The 23600-nt window shown below is 39.3% G+C and overlaps 1 protein-coding gene and 1 long non-coding RNA gene across 2 annotated transcripts in view; both read right to left on the reverse strand.

The window, feature by feature from the left end:
* Positions 1 to 4183: 4183 nt before the first annotated feature.
* Positions 4184 to 5339, reverse strand: LOC124284423. The gene is made up of 3 exons (XR_006900547.1): positions 5261 to 5339; positions 4837 to 4902; positions 4184 to 4265 (listed from the first exon to the last, which is right to left on the reverse strand). It is a non-coding gene; the product is annotated as an uncharacterized LOC124284423 (long non-coding RNA).
* A 7329-nt stretch (positions 5340 to 12668) lies between these two features.
* The window catches only part of LOC124284466 (poly(A) polymerase gamma-like), an 11147-nt gene continuing 215 nt past the window's right edge, over positions 12669 to 23600 (reverse strand). Inside the window, exons 2-9 of the mRNA XM_046720549.1 lie at positions 23186 to 23270; positions 23018 to 23071; positions 22300 to 22410; positions 21872 to 21975; positions 21174 to 21241; positions 14189 to 14281; positions 13014 to 13074; positions 12669 to 12712 (exon numbers count right to left, since the gene is read on the reverse strand). Coding sequence (XP_046576505.1) covers positions 12669 to 12712; positions 13014 to 13074; positions 14189 to 14281; positions 21174 to 21241; positions 21872 to 21975; positions 22300 to 22410; positions 23018 to 23071; positions 23186 to 23270 — 620 coding nt within the window. The remainder of the gene's footprint in view (positions 12713 to 13013; positions 13075 to 14188; positions 14282 to 21173; positions 21242 to 21871; positions 21976 to 22299; positions 22411 to 23017; positions 23072 to 23185; positions 23271 to 23600) is intronic.

Genomic DNA, 23600 nt, shown 5'->3' on the forward strand with positions numbered 1-23600 from the left:
GTGTGTGAGGGATATTAAGGGGGTCACCCATTTTGTTCTGGGGAGGTAGGGGGGTCAGCAATGTTGTACATAAAAATATGTAAATATTATGCTTAAAAATTATGGGAAGGTGGGGGCATTGATTTTGTACATGACATGCGGGGGGTCCACTTACTTTGTACATGTAATTTAGGGGGGGGAGCATTCACATTGAACATGCTTCTTTATGTACATTTTTCTCTTGACTGAATACTGAGCACCAGCTTTGTGAAGATATACGTAATACTTTGCACAAACCGACGCTTTAACGGGTAGAGCTTCGAACAAAAAAGCCACTAAGCTCTTTCCTTATTCATAAAAATCTATGCCAAAAGCAGACTCCATTTTGTCCACTGTCAATATCATGAGAATCCGTTTATTAATCACTGTTGGCGAGACCAGGGACCTGTTTCACAAAGCTATCGTAGAGCTACGACTGTCGCAAGTCTAAGGGGCGGTGGGGTAGCCTAGTAGTAAGAGCGTTTCCTCGTCACGCAGAAACCCCGGGTTCGATTCCCCACATGGGTACAATGTGTAAAGCCCATTTCTTGTGTCCCCCGCCGTGATATTGCTGGAATATTGCTAAAAGGAGTGTAAAACTAAACGCCACTAGGCTACCCCATCGCCCGAAAAAATATGAAAGACCCCCAAAACGCCAGACTAAAATATCCCCAGTGAAGTGAAATATGAGCACAGTGTTTTAGGTTAAAGTTGTTTCGTCAACATATAAATATACTGTTTCGAAACTATTTACAATTACATCACTTCAAATTATTTAGCACACATATCAAATCGGGCACAAAAATGAAACATATACTACCCATAAAAAGTTTAGACTCACTTAAAGCATTCGCTATGTGTTATGTATATATATATATGGTTACATCGAAGATGAATTTCTCCACTAACTTGGGGGAACCAACTGCAAACTTTACGTAGATGAATTGCACGGGGATCATGCATTAAATTGCTGAAAAGCATGTGCAAATATCGTGCATGTGAACAGCTACGTTTTGGTTTAAAGTTTGGTTAAGAATTCGCCAATTTTCACTGAGTTTCATCATTTACTGAACTCATGACAATCTTTTCAACGTTACGAATTTGTTTTACAATACATCAGGTCATGTGTAAACAGTACCTTTAAACAGTATGGAATATTTTGCAAAATCTAGTTTAGGACAGTTGACTGAAGTAAGTGGCTACATTTACACTAGCGAGTCTTAACTTTTGATGGGTAGTATATAAAACCAAATAGATCGTCAGACAGCGTGGGAAATACGCTGCATGTCGGAAAGAGCACGTAAAATCTCACACGAGAAACCCGTATGTACCGTATATTTGAATTTCTCACTGTTCGTCGCTCTATCCTCATAAAAAACAATTAGTAGGGCTGCGACGGGTTCAAATTTTCTACCCTGGTACCCCACCCCCTATTACCCTACCCTACCCAGATATCCGTTATGTTAATTCCTGACATCAAATTTGTAAGCAATATATTCTTCAGCTCGGAGACAATTTCAAGTTTATCTAATATCTTATCCACGCATTATATTCAAAACAGGTGACTGCACAATTATGTCTAAATCTTCAAAGACAATACAACCTTCTCATCATGAAAGAATAACATGTTACATACTTTAATCTATTAGTCACATGATCGTAAAGGGTACGGGTACTGAGACGGATACCCGGGGTGGGGGGTGTCACCCATTTTGTTCTGGGGAGGTAGGGGGGTCACCAATTTTGTACATGTTTCTAGGGGGTTCTGCAATTTTGTACATAAAAATATTTTAAAAGGATGCTTTAAAAATATGGAAATGGGGAGAGGTCAAGGATTTTGTACATGACATGTTGGGGGTCACTACCTGGGGGGGAGAGAGAAGAGATTCATTCACATTGTACATGCTTCTCCATAAAAATCATCATCCAAACCACCCCATCCCCCAACCCATTAGGCTACCTCACTGCCCCACAACAATAATGGATATCAAAACAGAACCATCATTACCAAAGCATGTAGTCAGTTTTAAGAGACTTTTAACATTATTTCAGCTTAATCACAGCTAAATGGGGCAGGAAAGACAAAGTGAAGCTGGTTCCAAATGTTTACATTGTAAAACACATGATCAGTATTGTGCTGACATACCAAGAATATTAATCTGGATGAACAAGGATTCATGCCCCAAATCAACTTTCTGAACACAATCAGTAGCACTCCAGTACAACAACAGTGTGTGAGCGGGTATGGTTTTATACCACCTTTAACGATATTCAGCAATATTGTACCACTGTGGGGAATTGAACCTCGAATTCTGGTGTGATGACCAAACACTTTATCCACTCAGCTACACTACCGCCAGTAGAGCAACAGAAAACAACATCCCATTGACAAAACAAGAAAAGTACAATATCTTGTAAAGATAACTCAAATTTTTATTTACAGATGATACATGATAAATACCACGAGACTACAGAGTGTGATGGTTTATACAATGTAAGAATGATTTCTGTGATTCCGTCCAAAATGAACTGCCCATGTACAGCAGGGAGATTGACATAGCTGTGCTGCCGAGAGGCTTCACATACATATCCCAACATATATATACACACAGAAACTGAAACAACCACCAGTGTGTTTAAATGCTCACATGAAAATTGCAATCAACATCAATGGCTTTGGTCAGTAGGATTCCTTTCATTCATGTAAAACGCCAACATTAATTGATACTTCTACACAAGATGAGACATTGACATGTGTCAGTGATTGGTTTTGCCCATGTATGTATTGATTTCTTACATGAAACACACATGAACTTATAATGATCAGAAATATGTTAACAAATCTAACCTGCACACAAGTATAGCAGAAACTAAACAATATTTCTTAGCAAACATACGAGGAATTCCAGACTATGTTTTCAGGTATCTACAATAAAGAATCCAATCTTTACTACTCTGTGTACAAGTGGGGATGATTTAGAAGCTCTACAGTAACCATTTCCACCTCCAAAAAGCCTGGCAAACACTTAGTTTTATCTTTATAGTGTTCGTGAATACATGACAAAACGTTTAAAGCCAGCAAATTGACAATCAGTAATCCCAAATCAATTTGATAAATTCATCATAGTCCGGTTTACTGGTGTAAAATCAGACTGCGACTCTTAAATTATGTATTTGAAAATTAATCACTGAAAAATGACTGACTGACTGAGTTTAGTTTTCGCAGCTTTTAGCAATATTTAAATTATGTATTTGAAAATTAATCATTACCCACGTACAAAAATGAACTCTGACAAAATACTGTGGCACTACTGAGGTACCAATGTGTAATATATGTTTCAACATAGAGCTGGTACTTGCATTAACCTGCTATGAACTATAAGGGATTCCCACATAAACATTGAGCCTCTTGTCAGCTGACAAACTGCATTGCTCACATCTGTTTTATATTACAACAAATATACATAGAATATATGCTCGATGAGAATAATAATCTCTTGCTGCCCTAGACTGAATTTCAAAAGATCAAACTGTAACATAATTAACCCCAATCAAAACACAGTGTCTAAAATTATCTAAACCCAAATCACATTCCCAAAGGTTGGGTCATTACATGTTGAATATCTATGTAAATGAAAACACAAATATATCCACCCTTTTCCCACAGAATTGTACAACACTTAGAAAACATAAAAGCAAGTTTTGAATTTCAGAAAATTTAAAAGCAAACTCAACATCATTCTAATTTCTTACTATATGTAACCTGTTAAACTCACATGAAAATATACTTCCTAATATAAAATCATCACAAGCTTACTTAAAATCTTCTGAAATCCAGAAACAGATGGATATTATTGCTTCACCAACCCAAGACACTCGTACATGTCACAACACCTCAACTCTGGCTACCAACACTTTCAGCATACACCAGCAGACACAAACATTCATCACTACAAGATCATACACCTTATCAGCATCTCCTTATCTGGGTTACACATGCTGTTGAGAGTTGTCTCCCTTTCTAACCTGTATTGTCAAGCCTTGTTGGCTTCTCTGGTAAACAGTCTGGTGTCTTCTGTTCCGCTTTGCATGACTGTTAGCACTATACACTGATACAATGATATACCTATGTTCATTTTAGTTTTAACTTTATGGAATTTTTTTATGAGCTGGAACGGTACACCTTGAGACATGGGCTGTGGGCTGGTGATGTCGGGCAGATCGTTGCTGGGCAGTCTATTCACATGCTGTAACACAAGGGAGATATTTGTGATGACATATAAGTCTCATGGACAGGCATCTCATCAACTAGGAACAAGGGCCTAGTACTTCGTATTGTGAAAATTATATATGGAAATCATTCTCTCCTGTTCTCAGTCCTGCCGTGATATTGCGGGAATATTGCTAAAAAACGCGTAAAACCACTCACACACTCCTGTTCTCAGTTGTCACAATATTTACATGTCATAATATTATTAGTGAGAGTCTTTGGTTCAACACCCTTTGAACAGTAGTTCTGTTACATCACATCACAACAGCTTGATAAGACAGAAGTAACACTGGTCGTGATCATTTATGTCACTTTATAACACTGCAGATTGAAAAGTGTTTTTACAATCACTAAGAACCAAAAAAGCGTGTCAAAACTAACAAATAGAAACGGAAACATAAATCACATTGCTGTGGCTAACTCTGTAGAATACATGTATATTTCGAAAGTGAATGAAGCCTCATGTTCCAAAGGGAATGAAACCATCCGACCATCAGTAATGTAAGTCAATTCACGCTGTCCAGATGAGGAATCCTTAATTCGCTTACCTTATTTACACTTGCTACTTTGTCTGTGGTAACTTTGTCATCAACCTGCATAGGTGCTTCTTTTCTCTGGAAAAGTAATGGTTATACAAACATAGACATGTAACCCTGGGCATCTAAACCTACATATCATTACTGGGAAGTTCATTCTTTCACATTAACAGCAGTCTCAGAACCATGTCCATAGTTTTCCTTTGCTGTTGCAACAAGTGGGATTACTGGTCAATTGTATCCATGTGGGGAATCGAACCAGGGCCTTCAGCATGACAAGAGAGGCAGCTTTAACCACTAGGCTATCCCAACACCCCAATGATTTTATTTAGATATACCAAGTGAAATGAGTTATAACTACAGCATATGAAATCAAAACAAATATTTCTCCAGTTTGTGTGACAGAAACACGGGAGACCATTACATGAGCACTGACCTCATCTTCCTCATTTTACTTCTCTTCTGTGTGGTCTGTTCGATGGGGAGGCTGGTCTCTTGGCCCGGCCTTCTCCTCCAGCCACCATCAGGTCCTCACCATCACTGGCTGTGGGGACACCATCCTACAATCATACTTGCTGTATGTTACTTATGTTACATGTTCACTGGTATACTTGTATAACTGTTTCCCAGTGCTGATTAATTATTGTTCACAAACTTCAAATGAAGGTAATACAACCTGCTGTTTCAGGCTATGTTACATTTTACTTGCTGCTTCTGAATGTCTTTGCACTTCAGAGATTATCCCAGGACCGCTTCCAGTGTGTGAATGTTACTTGGCCTTTTACCTGCTGCTGCTGTTGTATATTACTTAGCATTTTACCTGCTGCATGTTACTAAGCCTTTTACCTGCTGCCGTACGTTACTTAGCCTTTTACCTGCTGCTGCTGTACGTTACTTAGCCTTTTACCTGCTGCTGCTGCATGTTACTTAGCCTTTTAAATGCTGCTGCTGCTGCTATGTTACTTAGCCTTTTACTTCCTGCTGCTGTATGTTACTTAGCCTTTTACCTGCTGCTGCTGCATGTTACTTAGCCTTTTACTTCCTGCTGCTGGATGTTACTTAGCCTTTTACCTGCTGCTGCTGTATGTTACTTAGCCTTTTACCTGCTGCTGCTGTATGTTACTTAGCCTTTTACTTCCTGCTGCTGTATGTTACTTAGCCTTTTACTTCCTGCTGCTGGATGTTACTTAGCCTTTTACCTGCTGCTGCTGTATGTTACTTAGCCTTTTACTTCCTGCTGCTGTATGTTACTTAGCCTTTTACCTGCTGCTGCTGAATGTTACTTAGCCTTTTACCTGCTGCTGCTGAATGTTACTTAGCCTTTTACCTGCTGCTGCTGAATGTTACTTAGCCTTTTACCTGCTGCTGCTGCTGGATGTTACTTAGCCTTTTACCTGCTGCTGCTGTATGTTACTTAGCCTTTTATTTGCTGCATGTGAATGTTACTTAGCCTTTTACTTGCTGCATGTAAATGTCATTTTAGCCTTTTATTTGCTGCTGCTGTATGTTACTTAGCCTTTACTTGCTGCTGTGAATGTTACTTAGCCTTTTACCTGCTGCTGCTGCTGAATGTTACTTAGCCTTTTACTTGCTGCTGCTGTATGTTACTTAGCCTTTATTTGCAGCATGTGAATGTTACTTAGCCTGTTACCTGCTGCTGCTGAAGGTTACTTAGCCTTTTACTTGCTGCATGTGAATGTTACTTAGCCTTTTACCTGCTGCTGCTGCTGAATGTTACTTAGCCTTTTACTTGCTGCTGCTGTATGTTACTTAGCCTTTTACCTGCTGCTGCTGTATGTTACTTAGCCTTTTACCTGCTGCTGCTGTATGTTACTTAGCCTTTTACCTGCTGCTGCTGTATGTTACTTAGCCTTTTACCTGCTGCTGCTGTATGTTACTTAGCCTTTTACCTGCTGCTGCTGTATGTTACTTAGCCTTTTACCTGCTGCTGCTGCATGTTACTTAGCCTTTTACCTGCTGCTGGTGATGTTACTTAGCCTTTTACCTGCTGCTGCTGTATGTTACTTAGCCTTTTACCTGCTGCTGCTGTATGTTACTTAGCCTTTTACCTGCTGCTGCTGTATGTTACTTAGCCTTTTACCTGCTGCTGCTATATGTTACTTAGCCTTTTACTTGATGCATGTGAATGTTACTTAGCCTTTTACTTAATGCATGTAAATGTTACTTAGCCTTTTACTTGCTGCTGCTGAAGGTTACTTAGTCTTTTACTTGCTGCATGTGAATGTTACTTAGCCTTTTACCTGCTGCTGCTGTATGTTACTTAGCCTTTTACCTGCTGCTGCTGTATGTTACTTAGCCTTTTACTTGCTGCTGCTGAATGTTACTTAGCCTTTTACCTGCTGCTGCTGTATGTTACTTAGCCTTTTACCTGCTGCATGCTGTTGAATGTTACTTAGCCTTTTACCTGCTGCTGGTGAAAGTTACTTAGTCTTTACTTGCTGCATGTGAATGTTACTTAGCCTTTTACCTGCTGCTGCTGAATGTTACTTAGCCTTTTACATGCTGCTGCTGTATGTTACTTAGCCTTTTACTTGCTGCTGGTGAATGTTGTCTTGGTTACTGGTCACTTTTTAATGACGTTCTTTAGATTATTTCACATTGCTTCTGACTGATTATTATTTACTGCTTATGGCTGTAGTATGGCATAACTATAGAGGATACTATACGACCTTCCGTGTAATACCATTTTTAGTGTTAATGATTTGGTATCAAACGAGCGAAAGCAAGTTTGAGACTAAATCTTTCACGAGTTTAATAAAACTGGTATTTCATGGAAGCCAGTTTAGTATTCTGTTTATTACTCTCCAACATAAATTGACAGAAACTGCCTACTAACAGTGTGGATGACTTTCAGCTTTCATGAAGCACTAGTACCATTGTGGCAGAGGTATTAGCATTGTGACGATCAGGCGTCTAGCGATATTACACTAGTGTAATATTGGCGTAAAAATATTACTGCAGTATCTTCCGCGAGGCGAGTAATAAATCAATTTATTAGATGGTTTTATGATCAACTATGTCACTTCTGTAGCAATAAGCAACATGACTTAAAGAACAGGGAAGCCTGTATGCAATACAATGTATTCATTGCATTTTACCGCGACAGATGGTCCTACCTTCTCCCCATCAACCTTTGGTGTGGCAGGTGTGGTTTCACACAGCATATTCTCCCCTCAGATTTTTCGCGGTGTTAATGATGATGGTGTTTGTGACTCCTGGGATGTGTCATCATCTGTCGTTACAGATGCCTGCTTTAGGAGATCCGTGTCAGACTTGCTGGTGGCTAAACCACTCGCCTTCTCAGAGCTGGACCGTCTCTAAGGTTGCTTGTGCTGCTACCTCTTGTTGGGTCCTATATGGAGTTACAAGGATGAATGTAGAGATACCAAAACAAACATCTATAATCAAACCTTATCACCTCTTTGTTTCTTACTCACTCACAACAATTGGGAAAGCATGTAGCACAAAACTGTTCCTTACAAAGAAAACAAAAAATAAAGAGATGGGGACAACACTCTCGAAAGCAAAGATACTTAGCAAAAATGAGTCCCTGCATTTAGCGATATCAGAGATAAATGTGTGTTTTTCAAATAATACTGAAAGTTAACAGGGGAATTGGGGTGAAGTGAGGAGGTGGGACTTATGATTTATACAAATATTAAACTGGCGCATATCACAAAGTGAATACTGGGAACCGATGACATGTGTCAACCAACTCAACAAGCCTAACCACCCGATCCGTTAATTAGCCTCTTAAAGGCAAGCATGGGTTACTGAAGATCAATTCTAACCCTGGGCGGTATTCATAAAAGAACTTAAGTCTGAAATATGACTTTAGTTTTACCACACTTCGGCAATATTCCACCTATATGGGCGTATGGTCTGTAAATAATCAGTCTGGACCAGACAATCCAGTGATGAGCATCAATCTGCACAATTGGGAACCGATGACATGTGTCAACCAACTCAACAAGCCTAACCACCCGATCCCGTTAAGTTAGCCTCTTAAGGCAAGCATGGGTTACTGAAGATCAATATTCTAACCCTGGGGCGGTATTCATAAAAGAACTTAAGTCTGAAATATGACTTTAGTTTTTTAAAAACTAAGTTTTTCACTTTTTCTGACTTAAGTTTTTCAGATTTTACTCAAGTCATATTCATAAAAGCAACTTAGGCTTAAGTTTTGGCGATTTCCGACTTAAATCTTAAGACTGGGGCGGGAAGTAGGCTTAACTAGAAGGTGTTTGACTTAAGTCAGTAAACAATATGGCTGCCGTGGCTGTAGGCGTCGTTCATTTCACCAAAGAAGACAAAGTCGTTGAATACAGCCATGAAGAATTAATTCGCCATACGTCCTAGATGGGAATGGCATTAGGATTGGAGTAAGCCAGTCTAATAGCGCCAGACGTTGGAGCCCACAACCACCTGTAACCGCGCACTGGATGCCTCTACAAAGGACGCTCATCACATTGAGGTATTACTTTGCCACCGGAAAATTTCAATTGTGCAATGTGTGGACGATCAAAGGTGTCAGCCAGCCAACCATTTCCAGAGCTGTGAATGACTGCATAACGGTTTGTCATCTGACAGGATTATCAAACAGTTGGTTCGGGCTTCCCCCTACAACTTAGTGACATCAGTGGCGCCACGCAGACCAACTTTTATCAGGTTGCAAACTTTCCTGGGGTTGAGGGGGTGATCAACGGAGCCTGACGTTCAGATTCAAGCCCCAACAGTAAATGAAAAATGAATTTGTAAACCGCATCTTTACCACTGCATCAATACACAGATCGCTTCGAGCGAAGACAGGATAATTGGCGCTCGCCGTGGCCTGGATCGACACCGCGATTCATGCGATATTGACCAACAGCGGTCTCAAATGTTGTCCCCATGGGATGCGTGCACCTTCTCAGTGACAGCGGTTACCCCTGTGAAGTGGCTACTAACCCCTTTCCTAAGGCCATTGGCAGGACCACAAACAAACTACAACAGGTATGTAAACTTCCATGGTAAAGTTGCCGATTGTGATCAGCAACATAGAGTGGTGTACTTTGTATTTACCTCGAATAAACATTGAGCAATCGTACTCATTACACATTATAGATCACCAAAGCGTTATTACATTTAGTCTGGATAACCGAAGCAAATACAGTTTTCATAAAATCTACGAATTCTGTAATCAGGTTGTAGACATTTTATGAGTATGCTGAATATGACTAGAAATTATTTTCTTAAAACATCATGGAAAACCACTGTAATAGGCCCTCTAGTAGGCAACCCAGTGACAGGAGTTCAATGTAGAATGTAAATAATCTATGTAAGTGTTACTGTATTATTAGGTTTTTTTCAGAGTTATTTACTGAATAAGTGACAGTTTACAATGACAAGCACAAACAGTTTTACTGTGCTGGAGGTTTATGATATTTTATTTCATAACCCAGATCGTGATAAAAGAACAAGAGGAGCAGTGTTGAAAGGGCCATTGGCCAATTCAAGCCGCAGATTTCCTGTTCTTCATGGGGAAATCAGGTTAAAACCTGGAGAAGGCTTGCAAGGTAAGAAAAATATAATCAACAACAGTTATTTCTTTAGCACTGTTTACTTGCCACATAAATAATACAAATAAATTGACAAGGTAACAAAGCTAAATGGCAATATGATTAATAAATTACAATTTTGCAAGATGTATGAATCACTGAAAATATGAAACTATATACATATATATATTACTATATATCACTTAATATGATATGGGTTGTCATGAATTTCCTATTTACTGATGCTATTGAAAATATGTAAAAGGCAATACAGTAGTTCATCATCTCAAAATGTATACTGCATGGCCATGTCTATACTGACTTTGTATCTAAATTTATTATTTTCCATTTATCACCTAATTATTCCATATTTCAGGTGATCATAGCATGTGCTGTCCTTCACAACATATGCAAGGACAGAACATTCCATTACCACCCACAGATGGGCATGATGGATTTGGAAGGCATGATGGGCAGAGTGGAGGTCTACCAGGAATCACTCACACCAGTGGCTGCACTGAGATATAGAGAGCACTTCAATACAAACTTTCCATGTATGCAAGATGATTTTTAGGATCTTCTATCATAGTGTCAGAGTTAGAACTATAAATGGCGGATTATGTTATTACATTTAATACAGACAATCTCTCCAAAACAAAATTAAGTTTTATCACTCATGCTATTAATACATTCTACCTGATAGTTTTATTTATTTGTAATATTGTATATTCCCTTATCTTCATGTGTACTATTGACAATTTAATTTCTGTTGTTTGGCTAAAGGCCCCACAATAGTTTTCTAACAGAATCTGTTTTATCCTTATATTAGACCGAGAATCATACACCTAATACCCAAATATTAAATATTTCTGATTTTCAACAAGTACATTTATAGCCCAGTTTAAGCTAATTCAGTTTCATGATTTTTTGTTTAGGTATTCCTTTTCAAGGTGAGGGCATTCCTATTTCCAGCTGCAATTTCTGTTTTAACCGAGCTTGTGTGGTGCATCTTGAGCAGCATCTGGATGGACTGTGGCTCCTCAGGACCCATTCTGGCTCCCTCTGGCTGTGGATGGGGTCACGTGGCTTCATAAATCTGTCTAAAAATAAAATGATAGAAATGTGCATGTAATTTTAATATAAATGTTCTTTCAATTTTAACAAGCCTGTTGTTTTGTGTTATTACAATTAGATATAAAAAACCAATAACAGTTGTTCATTTACATATATTTATCATAACAGACAGTGCAGTTAAAAGCATACCAAAAAATACATGTATGTATGAACACATTTATGCACAAGTGAGGTGATGATATTCTAACCAAAATTTACCTCATATCATTCATATTTACCTGTCATCGGTTGGTACCAAGTCAAGTACCTGCAGCATTGTTGAGTCGACTGACCCAAGCACACCTGTCAGTGCCACATTGTCCTGGCCTAAAATGTCAATGACAGAATCGGTCACCTGGGCTGATTTGTGTTGGTGCTGGTCCATCTCCTGCATCAAAAATTTAATCACAATCATTAATTTGATTTCTTTTATTTAAAATAACTTCATATATATATATGTTCATTGGAATAGGGAATAGGACAATCACTATTCCATTCAGGAGGAGGTGCGCACTCAAGTGTAGCGGCTGGTTCATTAGCAGATGCTGCCTACACGGCTCATTGTGTGTGTATATATAGAGATGTTGGGTTTTGTAAATACAGGCTCATTTTTTGTGTATAACATTTTGCAATCAACAGACATCATAACATGTCATGTGTTCAAGTATCACACCTGCCTGTCTGTGTAATTACATAATGTGACAGAGACCAAACTTTCGGGCCATAAATCAATGCGCGTTTTGTTTTATGGTGTATAGCCTGATTGGTGTTAAGTTCAAATTGCATGTGGTCAGTGATGCGCGGTTGTGTATTGAATATTGTCATTAGCAGACAGGCAGGCAGACACACAGGTGTCAATAAAACAAGACATTGAGTTTTGTTTGTGACAGCTTACATATCTATATCAGTAGTTAAAATTGTCAGCTAGCTAAATAATGACATTGCTTTTAAGTATCGAACTGAGAAAGTGACTGGTAAGGAGAACGTGTGGTGAAATAGACAAATGAAATTATATAAACAGTTTATTTACTGTCATAACATATAAAAAGCTCGCCTTGTGAGATATCAACAAAACATTATAAAAAATAGCTCACACCAAAGCCTTCACGAGTATTCACCAGACAGCCCGCTTCCAAGTTCTGCTGAACCTATTTCACTTCTATGCGCGACGTGCTATGGCGAGCCCAGCTGTTGAAACCAGTATTCCCCAGAAAAGTCTGGGAAGAAGAATTAGTGAAAGCGTTTGAATTCCGATTGCCATGCGTTTTTTTTTTTCTTGGCGTTATTTTTCAACTTCATAAGTTGAATTTGCATTTTTGACAGCTTTGTTTGTAGTAAGAGTCGATACCGAAGGTATCAGAATCTGCAAAGTTGTGTTTAAAACGTTGCATGTGACCTTTAAGACAATTGACAGAAGACTGATAGATATCATTTAATGCCGGTGACTCATATACAGGATATAGTGAACTGAAGAAAAGTACTTGCCTGTTCCTCTAGTCAATCTGCTGAACTCCCTACCTCCTACCTCTTCTTTAGATCTGGGATGCAGACCAGCGGAGTTGATGGTTGCTGTAATAACCTGTTGAGTTGAATGAAAAACTGTCAACCTTTATTTTGATATACATATGTTACTATCTGCTTATGAATTACTATGTCATGACCATAACTTGTTAGAAATCAACTATATGTATTATGATTGTGGACAAATAAGAGGCAGAGCATTTGGGAGAAAGGATATTTTATAAAATAGAGTTCCTAATTTTTTTATAAAAAAGTAGGATTTCCTATTTTTTAATTTTCCATTATTAGTAAACAAAACACAGGAAATTTTACAAATATTCCTGACACTACACATGCTGTAGCCTCATCAAACTTTATTTGGATGAGGTCATGTTCGCTAAAAACTTTTTGTTCATACAAGTTCCTTCTCCTTCAGTGGTGACCTCGGCTAATCATCACCTACACTCTCACTACATTTTTCCAGTGTTTGATGCATTTTGGGCTGTTTCATAGGCGTACCAATGTAATTCAGAAAAGAGAACAGAAAATCGTATTCTATTCAAAACAAATAAAAACTATGTGTGGCACGTGATTCTAAGACATTTCTGTATTCTTGACTACACTACTTGACAGTCGGACCCAATGTTTACATTACCTGCCACGCCTCTTGCCGCCACACGGCACATCGCACCGGACGAAACTTCCTCTCTAACACTCTGGCGTTTGTTTTCCGCGAAGTTCGGTCAAAAGCAGGACCCTCGCCTTTAGTCCAATAGGGTTTCTCTTCTTTATCTCAGACTCCGACATATTTTCAAAATGTATTACCGCGGTATCTCAATGTGTCTGCGTCTGTCGTAAATAGCAAAAGCGGGAAATCCCAACGAAAAGCCATTTTCACACCTTTTATAAAAAGAGTTCACGGAAGTCTAAAATAACTCGATTCACCCTAGTGATCAGCAGTATGCACTACTGAAAAAACTTAGTTAATGTCTTTGAAACTTAGCTAAGTTTCTGACTTAGTAGCTTATGAATAGCATCTTAAGTCTCAGACTTAGCTAAGTCAGTTTTAAAAACTTAAGTTTGGACTTAGGAAAAATCTTAGTTTCTTTATGAATACCGCCTCTGGATCTTCCGCTGGTCACATTGCCAAAGACTGTTCCTTGGAAAAGTCAGCCAGTATGATCTACACATACCTTTTTATCCTTCCGTGCAATCTTGCCTGCTCTTTCTATTATCTCCTTGGCAACATACTGCTCAAGCTGTTTCCTACAAACCAAATTGGAGAACTATAACAGTTGTACAGGCCCTGTGGAGCAGTCATTAAATGGCGGCTGTTCTATCTTCTACCGTAATCTTTGAGTGAGCATATTTTATGCTCAAAGAAAAGCAGAAAAGCAGTATGCAGTTGTGTTAATGTGAATGCACAATGTTATTTAGAAACTGGTCAAATGTAACACATCATATTTGGGATTACACTAAAGTACAGATTCTAGCACTTTTCTCATTATATTGAAGCCATGGTGGTTGAGTGGGTTAGATAGTTGCCTTTGTGTGCTGGGAATAAGATTGCCTGACTCCCAACTAGCATGGGATCCTGACGACTAATTATGTAATTTTTAGAGTAAAATTGATATTTTTATACTTATCCTGACTCATGCTCTTTTTTGCTTTCTTCTTCTTCTTCTTGCGAACATAGTGGAACACTTGGATCTCCCTAATTGAAGCTCCCTTCAATGTAAAATCACTAATTAGTACTCAGCACGAGTTACCTCCCTTCCACAAGGCGGGGAGCGAGAGGCCACCCTCCACCCATGTGCCTCACTCTCTCTCCTCATACTGAGCACAACATTTGAATTTACAGGGAAATCAAAAAGTGTTATGTGGGGGAGAGATGGGAGGAAAGCTTACCTCATGAGTCAGGATAAATTATAAAGAATATCAATTACTCTAAAATATATTTCCTTATCCTGACTCATGCTCTTTTTGCTTGTAGCATCCGATGGAAAGGGAGGTGGGAAATATATAATACTTTGGATTTTAATAATTAGTGATTTGAACTGTGATGATTGTAATAACCCTATGGGAACTTCATAAAGGTACTGAACTGATGAATTCCTGCTGCTAACTTATCAGCTGCCATATAAAGGTTATTACAATGTACTTATTATGATAAAGTATATATAACATTAATACAATGCTTAAGACTAATAGACTTAAGCTTGTTAATATGCTAGTATAACTTTTAGAGTTTGTTAGCTAAAATACTTTAAGATATAAACATAGTACTAAGCTTAAGATATGATTAAACTTAAGCTAATTATATAATAGCAAAACTCTTTAGAGTTTGTTAGTTAATATACTTATATGATATAGATATAATGCTGAGCTTTAGATATGAATAAGCTTTAGCTACATATATAATAGCAAAACTCTGTAGAGTTTGTTAGCTAATATATTTTTTTACAATATGAGTACAGTACTGTGCTTAAAGATATAATTAACTTAAGCTACATATATAATAGCCAAAACTCTGTAGAGTTTATTGGCTTATAGATTAATAATGTAACCATAGTACTAAGCTTAAGATAAGATTAGACTTAAGCTAAATGTATATAGCAAAAACTCCTTAGAGTTTATTAACTAATATACTTTTATGTTATAACCATAGTACTGAGCTTAAGATATAATTAAACTTAAGCTATATATATAATAGCAAAACTCAGTGGAGTTTTGTTAGCTAATACATTTTATAATGTAACCATACTGCTTAAGATATGATGAAACTTAAGCTAATTGTATAATAGCAAAAACCCTTTAGAGTTTGTTAGCTAAAATACTTATATTATATAAACCTAGTATTGAGTTTTATGAAGGAAACCTTAAGCTACATATATAATAGCAAAACTCCGTGGGAGTTTGTTAGCTAATATACTTATATGATATAAACATAGTATTGAGCTTTGAAGGAAACTTTAAGCTACATATATAATAGCAAAAAACTCAGTGAGTTTGTTAGCTAATATACTTATATGATATAAACATAGTATTGAGCTTAAGATTTGAAGGAAACTTAAGCTACATATATATATAGCAAAAACTCCGTAGAGTTTGTTAGCTAATACAAGTTATAATGTAACCATAAAAGCTTAAATTATGATGAAACTTAAGCCAAATATATAATAGCAAAAAACTCTTTTAGGTTTTGATGGCTAAAATACTACCTATATGATATAAACATAGTACTGTGCTTAAGATATGAATAAGCTTAAGTTACATATAGCAAAAACTCCGTGAGAGTTTGTTAGCTAATACATGTTATAATGTAACCATATTGCTTAAGATATGATGAGACTTAGGCTTAAATAGCAAAACTCTTTAGAGTTTGTTGGCTAATATACTTATATGATATAAACATAGTACTGAGCTTAAGATATGAATAAGCTTAAGCTACCTATATAATAGCCCAAACTCTGTAGAGTTTGTTAGCTTATATATTTTTACAATCTGAGTATAGTACTATGCTTAAGATATAATTAAGTTAAGGTAAATATATAATAACCAACTCTGTAGAGTTGTTAACTTATATATTGTATGATGTAATAATCATAGTACTGTGATGATAAAAGAACTTAAGCAAATTATATATAGCATGTAGCTATTTAGTACTGTTATAAGATAAGTAGAAATCTGTAAGATTGACTTATCTTCTCACGAGGAACTGTCAACTGTTGTGCGAGGACCATGGGATCCAATTGGTGGATACCTGAGGGCGTCCTCGGTGATGATATCTCTCAGATAATGGTTGGCAACCACCATATCGGATCTCAGAAAATAAACCCTCCATTATTTCAAATAACATTGTGTAGATCAATGCAGAAGTTAGCTTCTAATATCATGAGTATTAAAGCTCATGGAGGTCGGATTGGGTCCATCCGTCTTGTATGCACGTGAGTATGACAGTTCTGATCCAAACGGAGATATAGTAATGAGATTTCATTCGTTAAGTTGATGATAGAGGGAAATAATCTGTTGTATTATTTCCTTCTGTTTCAGTTAGGTGGAGATGGATTTACAGTGCTCTTGCTGGCCATCGTGATAGAATCATCGTATCATGAAGTCCAAGTATGTCATCCAGGCGTGTTCATAAACCTCACTCTGTGAGGTGTTGGAGCACTATATTCAGATCCCAAGTTGGAGGGGTGAAACTTCCGCTTTTAATTCTCCAATCAGAAAGTTTAAGTAGGTTTACTAACCATCTAGTTGTGTTAGTAGCTTGATTATGAAATTCAGCTGTAGTCTCGAGGCGGCTGTGGATTTAGATCCACTTGTATCCCGATCGCCTAGGTTATTCGCTCTGGAAGTCCTGACGATGTAGGTGCACAACCAGGTGTGTCTGTCCTCGATTGAAGTTTATGTAAAATTGCCTGACTGCCGTGCTCCCTCGCCCTAACTTGACAGGGGAGGTCTCTAACCTGAAGAAAGCAGGCCAATCATGAAGGTTCAGATTAACTGGACTGTAAGGAGGCTTGCTCGGATTCACTGATATATAGTTGTCACTTATAAGCGTAAGTGTTGACCTGTGAATTAAGATCGACCTATAAGTAGGAGTCGTTGTCCAATGGTCCAATCAGAACAAGGCATTTTGATTCTGTAGAATACCCGCGGCTGTGATGTCACCGGTGTAGCAGGAAAAACCTTGTGTATAAAATCTTGCCAGTCGTTGATATTAGCATAATCGCCGGTCTTCACCGTAGCTTCGAAGTTACCCGAAAGTGACCCGCGTGTTTTGAGGGTTAAAGGTAAACGCTGAAACCTCCGTAGCAAAATACCTAAACTCTGTAATATTAATGCTGGGTAGGTTATTTTCCTGGCTGTCGTGAAAGTAACTTCAGTTTTGAATATAATTCGACTTTCTTATATAAAGGTACAATAAACTTGCAAGTTGTCAGCTTGTAGACTGTATACATGAATGTATCGCCATAATTGTAGAATTAAAGCTGAACTTGTTGTACATATTTCTTCTCAGAAACTTTGGCGATTATGAGTTATACTACCGCTGTAACAAGGCTGCTGTTCAATTTCGATATTGAATTGTCTGCAGATCTGCGTAATGGTCACGCATGTAGATAATCGTATCGTAGATCGGAGTTGCATATTCTAGCAATCTATGAGGAAAGGTTGATTTCTGTGAAGATCTATGCAGCGCCGATTGATTAATTAATATAGCGGCGTTCTGTGTTGTAAATAGCCTGTGCAATTGTCTTCCACGAGGGCTTATAGACGGCATATGGCATACAGTTGATAGACAACTTATCACGATATCTTGAGTAGGACTGAGCAGTAGCTATATGGCTGAGTGGCTAATATATGGAGACCTTGGAGGAGAATTCCCTCGGTGGGCCGGAGATTTGTGAAGCTCTCGAAGTATCAATCTAGATTTCCTGTGTGAAGGGTAGACTTGGAGCCACTTAGGCTTAATGACCAGCTGAAAATTATTAAAATTCAGAGCCCGATCAGTATATATATAATATATGAAGCTGCTGGCTTGCATGAGCGACCTCTGTGTTCAACAGGGTGAGTGAGTGAGTGTATTGTTTTACCGCGCACTCAGCAATATGTAGAGGGAGGTGAAGCTACTCTTCCGTGGCGTCCCCTTGTAACTGGTGAGGCTCTAGCTCCTTCAGCAGGTGGCCTGGGACTTCCTTAGCCCGAAGTGTCTAGAAACCGATCAATATATGAGCCGTTAGCTTCATACAGGAAGTGTAGTTCTTGCTGGTTCTGCATAAGTAGAGGCGAGTAGATCATCTATCATCTTCAGAAGTCGTGTATCACGAGAAATCTGGTGATAAGAATCTCATTGATCGTTCTAGATCTATTAATGCCAAAAACACCCTAAGCCTCTGGCGTTTTGAACTATTATATGGCTTTATGGTAGGCTAATGTCCACATACTGTGGCACCGCTGAGCAATCAGTCGATTGGAGGTAAAGGTGATGGCGTCTGCCTCGTCTTCCTTTATCATGTATGTCTGCGCCGAGTTGCCACTTGGGAAGGTGAAGAGATCTAGGTTGTTTACCATCCAATATCAGTATCTCAGGCGTCTGAGAAAATGATGCCTCCATCATTTTCTATCCCAGCATCACTGATGAGAGGTTGATGCTCTTCTGATGATGGACTGTGTATTTCTATCTCTATGTCGGGTGGCAGCTTCGGGGAGACCTGACTGTAGACTTTAATGTGCAGGCGTGTGGTGGTGACCTGTGAGGGCGATCGACATTGGTGATGTGCGAGGCGATCGGGTGCAGTTTAGCGGCGGAGATCGTGTTGGTGAACTTCGTCTATGGGTTGACCTTCACCGGAGACCTGTGAGGAGAATGTTGATAGCCGCTGAAGCTCTCGTGTAGTCAGGTGTCCTTCGGCTTCCTCGTCCGGTCCTGGGAGCGGCGATTTGACCTTCGCCGAAGGCTTCATTGAGGTCTGGACGGTCTGAGTCCGCATCTAGGGATGAAGCCCGAGGAAGGTGATGATCTATCCGCCTGGAAGGCGAAGGCCTTCAGCGAAGGCTGTACATCTGGGTCGCCGTGGAGGTGGTCTGCGACTTCCTTGCGAAGGTGGCTTTCGTCGTGGCTGCTACGCTGATGGGGGTGCCTCTGGGGTGTCGTCTGCGTTGGAACCTTCGCGGCTCGGGCCTTGGGCTGGCTGCTTCCCAGTCTGTGGTGGCCCTCCATCGCCTGATCATGATTTGCCGCAACAGTTCATCTGGGATGGTCTGCGGCCGAATTAGTTGGTGCCCTCTCTGCGATGTTAGCGGCGGGACCCTCAGGAGAGTCGATCTGGCGTCAGTGTAGAGACATCAGGCTGCATGGCGATCTCTGCTGATGTCACTGTAGCTGTCTCCGGTCGCTTCTTGTGGCGTGCGTCGGGGATGATGATCAGCTGATCATCATTAGAGGCCAGTTCAGCGGCTGGAACAATCACCGGTTGAGAAAGTCCTAGTAGACCGTTGATTTCCCCTCAGAATTCGGCGGCTGCCCTGGGGGTCGCGAAGTCTGCGTTGAGTGTTTGTAGCAGCGGGACCCTCAGGAAGATCATAGAATATCAGCGTTGGTACATCAGGCTGCATGTTGATCTCGCTGGCTGACATCACTGTTGCCGACATCGGTCATTCTTTTGATGTACATCAGGTATGATGATCGGCTGATCATCATACAGGCCCAAATCTGCGGCTGGGAACAATCTCGGCTGAGAAAGTTCAAGTAGACCGTTGATTTCCCCTCAGAATTAGCGTTGAGATGCAGTAGAAAAACTCTAGTCTTCGGCTGCGGCGATGGGATGTCTGGGAAGCAGGAGGAACGCTTCTTGGAAGCGGCTGGCGGACTCGTCCACGCCTCTCCACCACTCTAAGCGGAACACCAGGCGGGGCCGAGAGTCGACCAACAACAGTAGACTGGCGAGGGTTCAGGTGTATCAGTCATGGAAGCTGGCTAGACTCTGCATCACAGCGACCTATCTGCTCGCAGCGTCTCAAAGCGCAAAGTGGTATTATTTATTAAAGGCAGAAATGGATAAATTAGTACTGCAACTGCAAGCGTGAATAAAATGAACATCGCCAGTACAACTAGAGGCATATTAAATGCGGATCAGCAGCAGAATAAAAGCGTAATCTGCAACAGAACAGAATTTTTATCAGCGTAATCCACTGAAACAAACCGCGAGCGTCCCGTGAATAAACAGTAGAAACCGCGACTAAATATCAATATATAATTGTTGAAGGATACTAAGCTAAACCTCTATAGATGTCTATCACGGGGGTAACTAACTAAATATAATCAAAGGATATAGTGTATTCGAGGGAGACACAGGAGCTCTCGCGTCCAGCTCACTGGAAAGAAGGAAGAGTGAGGCACATGGGTGGAGGTAAGCCCTCGTTCCCAGCTTGTGGAAGGGAGGTAACTTCGTGCTGAGTACTAATTAGTGATTTTACATTGAAGGGAGCTTCAATTAGGGAGGTACAAAGTGTTCCACTATGTTGCAAGAAGAAGAAGACAAGCAAAAGAGCATGAGTCAGGATAAGGGAAAAATCTAGCAATTTCAAAGAGCAGAAATATCAATGTATGCACGTAGCCACAACCTTAAGGCTACTCAAAGTTATCAGCCTATGATTAAAATGACATCTGACCTTTTCATATGTGACCTCAAGCTTCATGTCATCCTTAAACAACTTTAGATGGATGGCTTGCTTGTGAACTGAAAAGAGTAACAGCTCAATTAGTTATGCATCTTTCAGAAAAGCATTAAAATATGTCATGAGGGAGGTAAAGATTGCATTCAAGATTATTTCACTTATTACTTCACAAAGCAACTAGGGACTAAAGTGAGTTTTATTGTGTCGAGCCCTCTAGTATACCATGGTCAGTTTCACATGGATATAGTTTGTTTGTTGTTTAACAAAGCACTTAGCAACATTCCAACTATATGACAGCTATCTCGAAATAATCCAGGGATTGAAATCATGAGTATTGATCTACAATGACATGCATCAGCCAAGTCAGCGAGTCTGACAACCATTCCCCTTAATTGCCTCTTACGACAAGCAGGGTTTGCTGAAGACCAATTCTAAACCGGATCTTGACAGATGTACACTCCTTGTTTCATCTTAAGTTGAGTGTCAGACAGGATCAAAAGTACCTACCATCTTTAACATCTTATTGTCTGACATGGCCTGGGATTATACAACCCTCACTCTTGTCACCAGACATGAATCATAAAACCTGACACTAAGCAGTAAACAAGTTTGGTAAACGTGAACCCACAATCTGAATATTGATGACATCCCATGACATGACTGATTTGTGCCTAGACACCCGACATACTCACCAACATCAGAGAAAGACTGTATATCGAATGTGAGGTCAATATTGGCTGATGGAGTGTTGTTGAATACAAGACCGATGAACCACTTGCACATGAACTTTCCTTCTCTGTAACAGGCACAAGCAATTTCATCATCTTTCAATCAAGAACAATAGTCTGGCTGGTACTTACACTGAGGGGGAGACAACTCTATCAAGGAGCAACTGTTAGAGACATCTGATAGATAATTATCTCCCATGGTTCATCTAAAATCATGTATACATAACATTGTGTTGTCATGAGGATTAAACAATCAAAAACTGAAAGGCAGGGAAGCCATTTATGTTGAAATTTCAAGTCAAAACTGATCAGATGTAAATAAGGATAAATTGAATATATTGTCTGATAAGATTCTTTTTAGTATTTAAGCTGCTACATGTCAAGTAACTCACGTTTCATTGAGTGGACCAAATGACTCTGGCATGATATGAGCAAGCTTGATGAATGGGTTTCTTTCCAGATTCCCCACAAGCAAGCGGATCTTTGACTCCACATAGCCATGCCTGGAAGGAACACATTCAGAAACATATTTGCAAGCCAATAAACATAACTCTTATTTCAAGTATGCAAAGGGCAGGAATATTGACATTTATTTTCAGCTATGTTTATTAATGTAACAATCATTTCAGTCATCATGGCCAAATAAATATTCTGTTTAAAATATGTGTAACTACCAGTTATTTCAACTGTGAGACCAAGGCCCTGGCCATCAAACTACAATCCACATTTTGTCTGGTGAATCAAGTTTATTACCTAAGAACCCGTGAAGATCCAGATTAGAATTGATGTCCAGTAACCCATGCTTGTAAATTAAGACTAACAGACTGAAGTGGTAAGACTAACAGATCCGGGTGGTCAGACTGCAGCTAACTTGGTTGACTCATGTCATGCATTATCCTAATTCGTTGATCGATGCTCATGCTGTTAATCACTGGATTAGAGATTATTTACAGACTGCCAGCTAGAATATTGCTGAGTGTGGCATAAAACTAAACTCTCTCACTCCTCATTTATTACCTAAGGTAGTACTGGGTGCAAGTTAGTTTCACTTACTTCAATTGAGGCCCTGTGGATATCACAATACAATCTATGGACTGATGGGGCACTTACCATTCTAGATAGTGTTCCTCTTCCTCTGCCCTTGCAACCAGCACAATGTAGTGTCTGCAACAGAAACATGAAGCATGTCACTTCTCCAAACAACCTCATAAGGGTATGACAAATAATGAGGCGTCCATCACATAACAAAATGTGGACTGACAAAAGAATAACACCTACTTGTATTTCTGGAAGAAGTTTGAGGGTGTGAACAGTTCTGACCAGTCTGCCTTTCCTTCATAGATCTTTGTGACAACTGCCAGACCTGGAACAGGTAAAGTGCATAGAATTACTTCATATACTTCACATGTTGTATGTATACCATCACTTCCTTTTGCAAAAAGTTCTATTTTTGAGCCACAGTATCTATGCAACCACATCACACAACAAGGAAAGCGGACATTAAATATTTACTTCTTATCACATAAGCATGGATACATGTCACTATTTTTTTCTTTTCAACCATGTATGTTCAATATTCTGACTAAGATCTATATTTTATACTTATCCTGACTCATGCTAAATGCTTGTCTCCTTCTCCATGCGAATGATAGTGGAACACTTGAAATCCCTTGAAGTTCCCTTCTAAAAGCGA

Source organism: Haliotis rubra, unplaced genomic scaffold, assembly GCF_003918875.1.
Source record: "Haliotis rubra isolate DU_JTF1 unplaced genomic scaffold, ASM391887v1 Scf337, whole genome shotgun sequence".
Classification (NCBI taxonomy): Eukaryota; Metazoa; Mollusca; class Gastropoda; order Lepetellida; family Haliotidae; genus Haliotis; species Haliotis rubra.